The sequence below is a fragment of the Zeus faber genome (genome assembly GCF_960531495.2).
Source record: "Zeus faber genome assembly, chromosome: 14".
NCBI classification, from domain to species: domain Eukaryota; kingdom Metazoa; phylum Chordata; class Actinopteri; order Zeiformes; family Zeidae; genus Zeus; species Zeus faber.
In genome coordinates, this window is record NC_137200.1 from 24,588,701 (window position 1) to 24,596,233 (window position 7,533).

General features: G+C 48.6%; 1 protein-coding gene across 2 annotated transcripts in view; it reads left to right on the forward strand.

Annotated features, from left to right (window-relative positions):
* Window positions 1–6,594, forward strand: part of spns2 (SPNS lysolipid transporter 2, sphingosine-1-phosphate) — a 65,030-nt gene extending 58,436 nt beyond the window's left edge. Inside the window, exons 12-13 of one of the 2 annotated variants that reach the window (XM_080013763.1) lie at window positions 439–485; window positions 3,766–6,594. In XM_080013763.1, coding sequence (XP_079869889.1) covers window positions 439–481 — 43 coding nt within the window. In that variant the 3' untranslated portion in view covers window positions 482–485; window positions 3,766–6,594. The remainder of the gene's footprint in view (window positions 1–438; window positions 486–3,765) is intronic. The other variant, XM_080013762.1, reaches the window with a different exon arrangement.
* The last annotated feature ends 939 nt before the right edge of the window (window positions 6,595–7,533 follow it).

Consider the following 7,533-nt stretch of genomic DNA (forward strand, 5'->3'; position numbering starts at 1 on the left):
ACAATAATAATAATAACAACAAAAACAGCAATAATAATAATAATAATAATAATAATAATAACAATAATGACAACAATAAGAAGAAGAATTATAATAATAATATGATTATAGAGGCCTCATCTCTATTTGAAAGTCCAGGCAGGGCTTGCCCGCCACAGGACCCGTCTGATTTAAATAAGGCTGGCCGAATCGGTGCCTGCTGTTATAGATGACATTTTGTTTTCTGTTTTAATGTTTGACATACAGTACATGGTTGTTTATTTATTTTATCTGCATATTTACTCCTCGCGCCTCGTTCCTTTCAATGCTCATGTTTGTTTGTTTGTTTGTTTGATTCCAACGCTCTAGAATTGTTCAGAATGTTATTATCGTGGATCCATCTCCATTTGAAATCTGCTCCACTAATATTTTCTTTCTTTTCCTCTGGGATGATTGCAGGCTGAGCCAGATGACCCGACCGCCCTCCTCAGTCAAGGTATGACCAGGTAAATGGCATCTCCCCTTCTCACTGAAGAGCTTCCTCAGACTTCAGCAACTTTGAGAGTAGTTTCAAAAGGGGCTGATAGGAGAGAGGCTGTGCCGGCAGGAACATTAACATTTATAGCACCCCTCTGCTCGTTACAGCCCCCGAGCTTCACGTAGGCCTCATTTAACCGGGAGAAAGAAATTCAATCAGCGAAAATAAACCATTTTAGCAATTCAAGAGACTTTTAAGACACAAAAAAAACAAAAAAAAAAAAAAGCCCCTGATACTGCCTGGATCGTTTAATCACGACGGGGTAGACCCCTGGGAGTTACCCGCAGGGCGGCGGAGGATTTATCTACGATCTGTTTCCTAATTCCAACCTCGTATTTGCATTGCGTCTGGGCGTTATTTCGATGGTTATTTCAGCTCTATATCTGGCGTCTTATCGCGCTCCCGGGTCGCTTTCCCTGCCTTCCTGCCTTTATCAAAATGCACACAGGACACAACCTCTCGCACTAATAATTAACTGGACAAAACACGGCAGCGGGCGAACAGTTGGACGCGCACCAGGCGGCTCCACAATGGGAGCTGCACCTTAACAATAACAGGATTAAACTGCGACTCGGCCGATTCCAAGGACAAGTGTTTTGTTGTGACTGCCGTGCAAAGGTTATCGTGTTTGGTTCGAGGGGTCGAGGTCCGATTGATTCCTTTGTTCCCCACCGGCCGGGACTGTTTGACTTCAAAGGTATTTGCGGAGAACACAGTGGAAATGGGATTATTTTAGTGGGCTCTCTATAATCTATGATCTCTTTTAATCCGTTTTCTCTCTAATCCATTTAAGTATAAAGCTGAGAGGTGCTGTTATGAGTGAGATACAAGGAATCTTTTTTTTTTTTTTTTTTTATATTTAGGAATAGGAATCTCATTTCAAGTGGAACCCCCCCCAGGATGTTTCCACGCAATGATTTTTCTGGAGAAAACAAAACCAAAAAAATGTTTTCATTGAAATATACTGTAAAGCATGTATTTGAGTGTTTTTATTTTGTAGGCTATCAAGGGGCCCTAACATCACACAAAAAAAAAATCATTCCAACACCTTGGGAAAGTCAATTTGCGGTTAAAGCGCTTAGAGCAAACGGTGCGGATTCCATAGGAGTGTGATTGTCTCCTTATCTCTGCGTCTGGGTGTCACATGCAGCGACGGGGTGAGATGAAGGAGCGCAGCAAGCGACGGGTGACCTGCCCCCTCCCCGCATGCCTCCTGCGGGGTTTTCGGTTTTCTGCGCAGGTTCGGCTCTCCGTCCAAACGGGAGCCCCGAAGCCTCGTCCCCGGTCCCTGCCTTGTCCCGACCAGTTTCGGGGGTTGAATCTCTCAAGCGCCCGCAAAACGTCAACAATTTCGTTTTGCACAAGTCGTTACCGGAGATTGACTGTAAAATAACCGCTGCGTCGTTTGAGCTTGTCGTCAGGGCTCTACGCCCGGCCAGGTGAACGGCAAGCGCGGGCACTCAGTGAGCTGAAAATACAAGAGCGATGGATTCGAATCCCCTCCCATTGCATGGAAGAGTAGAGTCCAACGGGTGGAGGCTGGGGCGGTGGAGGGAGCGCGGCCGGGCGGGAGGGGTCGGCCAACTGAACTAAGACCGCGAGCCACAGTACGTGCCACTTCTCTTCTGGCGCTGGGAATGGGAGGTGAAGAAAACCAAAGAGCGGAGGCTGTTGCGGGAGGGATAAGGCCAGACACACACACACAGTTGAACATGTTTAAACAGCTGCAGGTTTTTCCGCTTTTCTTTACTTTTCTTTCTTTATCATACGAGAAAAAGCAGCGTGGATTGAGGCAGAGTGCGATGACGGTGGTGGCCAACACACACATGCACACACACACACGCACACACACACGCCCCACAGTAAGTACAGGTCTTAAGGGGACCCGTGCAGGAAGCGAATGGATGGGACCCTCCATCCGCCCCGGGACCCCTGACAAGCCCCCGGCTCTGCGGGCCGCCGGTGTCCAGCCACCGCTCGCGTCCTGGCGACGCTCTGCCGTGAGCGGGTTGCGCTTGCGTCGGGTTAATTAGACCTCCAGAAACCGTCTCCACCGCAGCTCGAGACCGGCGGTAGCGGGGAGAGCCGGCCGTGCGATTGTCAGAATTTTCCAGGCTCTAATTATGGTCGTGCCGCCGTTGGAATTTGACATCACGTTTTGGCTCCTGAGCAATCTCTGAGGTTTGTGACTAAAAATGAGAAAATACATTTTAATCGAGCAAATGGTGGGACCCCAGAGGACCGCTACTTTGTTCCTTGAATGGACAACCAAAACACATTGCTCCTGAAAATCCTCTTTATCAGAGGACTGCTGCGTGCGTGTGTGTGTGTGTGTGTGTGTGTGTGTGTGTGTGTGTGTGTGTGTGTGTGTGTGTGTGTGTGTGTGTGTGTGTGTGTGTGTGTGTGTGTGTGTGTGTGGGTGTGTGTGTGTGTGTGTGTTTGAGTGTGTGTGTGTGTGTGTGTGTGTGTGTGTGTGTGTGTGTATGTGTGTGTGTGTGTGTGTGTGTGTGTGTGTGTGTGTGTGTGTGTGTGTGTGTGTGTGTGTGTGTGTGTGTGTGCATCTGTGTGCGTGTGTGTGTCGGTACGAGACTGAGACACTCGTTGGGAACAGCACTAATCCTACAATAGTAGCAGTAGGTTGTGTACTGGAGCGTGCACCGCACAAGGTCTCTACTGTGATAACAGACCGCAACCCACACACACACACACACACACACACACACACACACACACACCCACAGTGCACAGTGTGCAATGTGCAGTGGCGGAATCAAGGTTTACATACGTCTATGTTGAATTTCTTCTAAAAATATATTTGTTTCATGCTGTTTCTTTTTGGGCTATTAACTGTAGTTATTCTTGGGGGATGTGGAGCTTCAAAATCAAAAATAATATAAGTATATTGTAAGTATTTGGAGGAACATCAAAATTTCTTGAAGAGCTTGTTCTGTTTTCCAAAGAAATCGTTGCAGACACAACAGTACAATGTGGTTTTTTTTCAATTCTGTTCTATTAGCCCCCTTTTGGGATAGAATCGTTAATAATCACAGTCTATATATTAAATAGATTGGATGATAGAATAGAATAGAATAGAATAGATAAAATTACTCTCCTGTGTTCTGCAGGTCAGGAGCTTCTCCCGGCGGACAAACAGACGGACGCCGCTCAACCTCAACATTAATTACCAGTCAACGCCCCTGTGGTGGAGACGGATTTTAACCTCCCCCTCTCCTCTCTCTCTCTCTCAGGTGCAGCCCATTGAGAGGTCATCGTTCAGGGGCGTCCGCCTCATCGAGGAGGACAGAAGGCGGATAAAGTGACGGGGCGGCCGACTCCACTTCTTCAGACCCCGCCATCTTCGCCGTCCTCTTCATCGCCACCGTCCTCAACCCACCCCCCACCCCCACCCCCCACTCCTCCATACCGAACGCCAGGAGGCTGTTTTGGAACCGGACGGAGGGAGCGTCTTGCCCCTTCTCTTTAAAAAACACCCCCGAACTGGCGAGGAGGCGTCCTCCTCCCCTCCGTCTGCCCCGGATCCACTGAACCATCCGGGGAGGCAACGCCCCTCCCGGTGCCATACTACTGAATGCTGACCATGAACCGGCCCTGTCTGTCTGCCTGCCTGTCCAAACCTCTGTCTGTCTGTCTGTCTGTCTGTCTGTCTGTCTGTCTGTCGTATATCGGCTGTCGATTTGCACCAAGTGCCATATAGCATCTCTACATTCCTCCAGACTTTGCACTGACCACCCTCGACCTCCATTTCGCCGCTGGCTATGTCCATGTGCACAGGAGAGCAGCTCGTTTTGTCGCTCAAATAGATTTGATCTCCTCGTCCTCGGAATGGGACGTCGACGTTAAACGTGACGTTTGTGCCTCGACTTCGGCTTTTCTAACCTTTTTTAAGGCCTTTGTATGCGCACGCACCCATCTCCAGCGCCGCCCGCCACCACCGCCGCCGCCACCACCACCTTCATTTTGACGATGATACGACTGAGCCACTTTGTGGGGTGAATGCTCGTGCATGCTTCAATTATTAATTCGGAGACATTATCCAGGAACGCGGTCGCTTCCCCCGCCGCTGCCGCCGTGTGAATATTTCAAGCCCCTTTTTGTACAGGCGCCGTCCTACCGCTGCATCACGACCTCTGACCCAACGCCGAGCCTCTCGGGGTAAATGGCGATGGTGAACTTTTGACAAACCCGGGTATTTCGCACGCACGCGACGCTGAGGAACGGGAGGGCCGAGCGGCGGGGAAACTAGCGGGGTTTCGGAATCCAGACGTCACCGGGATGCGGCGAGGAGTACGGCGGGGAGGGAGGGAGGGAGCGACAAGCGTGTTTACTGTGCATGTGGACAGAGCTGCCGCCTGGAGGTCGCGGGCGCGTTTAAAAGGTCAGTGGATCAGCCTTAACATCTACACCATGGCCGTTTCTCTCCACCCCGTGGTTTTTGGTTATGAGTCGCTTAGCGCTCACATGGAAGCGGCGACGCCAGAACACGCGGCGGGTGGGAAGGCTCTCTGCACATTTTTCTGTCTTTTTCTTCTCCGACTCGTTTTCAATGTGAAACTGGAGGCCGTCGCCCGGGACTGTTTCTCGAGAATGGAAATTTAAAGTGGACACTGGACTGTTTGTTTTTGTTTTGAAGCTGTTTTACATTGACATGTCCCCTCCCCCCCCCCGCCCTCTGAAGTTGTGAGGCTTTTAGGTATTTACAGTAGTACTACCTGTAATACACAACCTCTGAGTACACGCGTACACAAGGGGGGAACACAGTTCTCTCATTGTTTGAAACCAAACTTTTCGTCGACGCTGCCTTATCAGAGGGCGGAGCTTTCCCCTCGGAGGGGTCGCTGTCCGGCGGCCGGGTTTCGGATTCCGGGACACGACGCCCACCCGGAGACGGCGCTGCTTTTTAAAACACGGACTCTGCCGTCGCCGCTTACAATGACGGCCATTGTGACCCGGAGCCCTGATATCTCATTCCAGGATCCGAGGAGAGGCCCCCTCGCACTCATCGGGTTAATTAGTGCTGGAAATCAAAAACCGGGACGGCAGAACAGGAAATATGTCGGCCATCAGGTCGGCCCGAAAGGAAAACTCTAATCTCTGAAGGGGAATCACGAAGGAATCCCTATGAAACGGGATCGGCATGGAAACCGGTGATGCGGACGGAATGCGACGGAATGTCCCGTTTTGGGGAAAAAAGCATCGGTGAGGGCGTGAGGGTGTGGCGCCTTCTGTACATTTGTAGAGACACATGTTTTTTTTTTTCGACCACACAATGGCCAAAACCCTTTGTCCGTCGTGATTCATTCCCTTTTGTCCTTCTATGCACCGATTCTGGAACCATCACATTTTATTTTATTTTATGCAAATTCACCGTCGTATCCCACAAAGAGCGCCACGTCCGGCTGTGGGCGTGGCAGCGCCGGGCCAGAGCTCCCATCAGAAGTCATGGCTAAGGATAAATAGTGATAGTGAAAAAATAAATAAATAGCGATTCCGTCGTGTGTTGAAACGCTGAAAGCGACATTTGGGGTTTCGGCGTTTTCACGTCTTAAAGGGAAACCGAGCGCCTTGCAAAGCTCCGAGCGGCAGAGGACGAAGATCCATGTTCCTGTAGCATCCATGTGTGACTACTACCGGTGTGTGTGTGTGTGTGTGTGTGTGTGTGTGTGTGTGTGTGTGTGTGTGTGTGTGTGTGTGTGTGTGTGTGTGTGTGTGTGTGTGTGTGTGTGTGTGTGTGTGTGTGTGTGTGTGAGTGCGTGCATGCATGTGTGCGCACGCGTGTGTGTGTGTGTGTGTGTGTATGTGTGTGTGTGCGTGTGCGTCCACGTGTGTGTGTGTATGTCTGTGTGTGCGCGCGTGTCTGTGTGCATGCACTCGTCTGTGCGTGCATGTGTGTGTGGGTATGTGGGTGCGCGTGTGTGTGTGTGTGCATGTGTGTGTGTTTGTGTGTATGTGTGTGTAGCGCGTGTGTGTGTGTGTGCATGTGTGTGTATGTATGCGCGTGTGTGTGTGTACGTGTGCGTGTGTGTGTATGCGTGTGTGCGTTTGTGCATGTGTGTGTGCCAGAACATTAGTGTTAGATTCTCTCGCAGAGATCTCTGAATGTGATTTTTATCCGACCTGACGTGTTTACACACATCATCTTAATGCATTAAGCTCCTTATCTTCCTTTGAAGTTATTGTCTTTTCTTCTTTTCTTTTTGTTTTCTTTTACAAAAATGTTTTTTGTTTTTTTTTTATAAAATGCCTCCAGTCTATAGAGATATATATCATGCAGCAACTTTAATATATTGTAAATGATGGCTTGGATGCAACATATTTATTTGTTTATTACCATAATGAAGAGTAATCTGAGAAGGGAAGTCTGAGGTTTAAGTATAACACGTACTGTCTTTATTTGTATTAAATGCCTGTATGTTCCTCATATTGTATCACAATACAAACAATACAAACAAAATACAAACACAATACAAACAATACAAACACAACAAAAACAATAAAAACACAATAAATACACAATACAAACACAATACCTACACTGACATTCATTGTGTTTACTGTGATGAATTGGACATATTGCACACACAGTACAGGACAACGTTTCACACCAGACAAACACATTTATTATAAACGCATACAGCTTTTATAACATGTTGCTCTGCTCTTAATGGGATACTCCAGTTTTTGGGGAATATTCGTTATGCATCAAAAATGTAGACATATGGCTTAAATAACTCAGCTTTTGAGATGCTGGAAGGCGTATTTCCCTAATTTGACAGGAGCTAGGCTAGCTGATCCCATCCGCAGCCGTGCATTGCGCTAACACAGTTAGCATGCAGACCCGATCTGGACACACGGGGATGAGACTGATGTCGACCCATCTGGTCTGAATCTGCTGAAAACCTGGCGTGTCCCTTTCAAGGTGCACAGTACGTGTGCGTTCATGCCAGATGTTGTCTCGGCCCAGATGTCCGATCAAAAACCTTTTTTCTCACCTCATC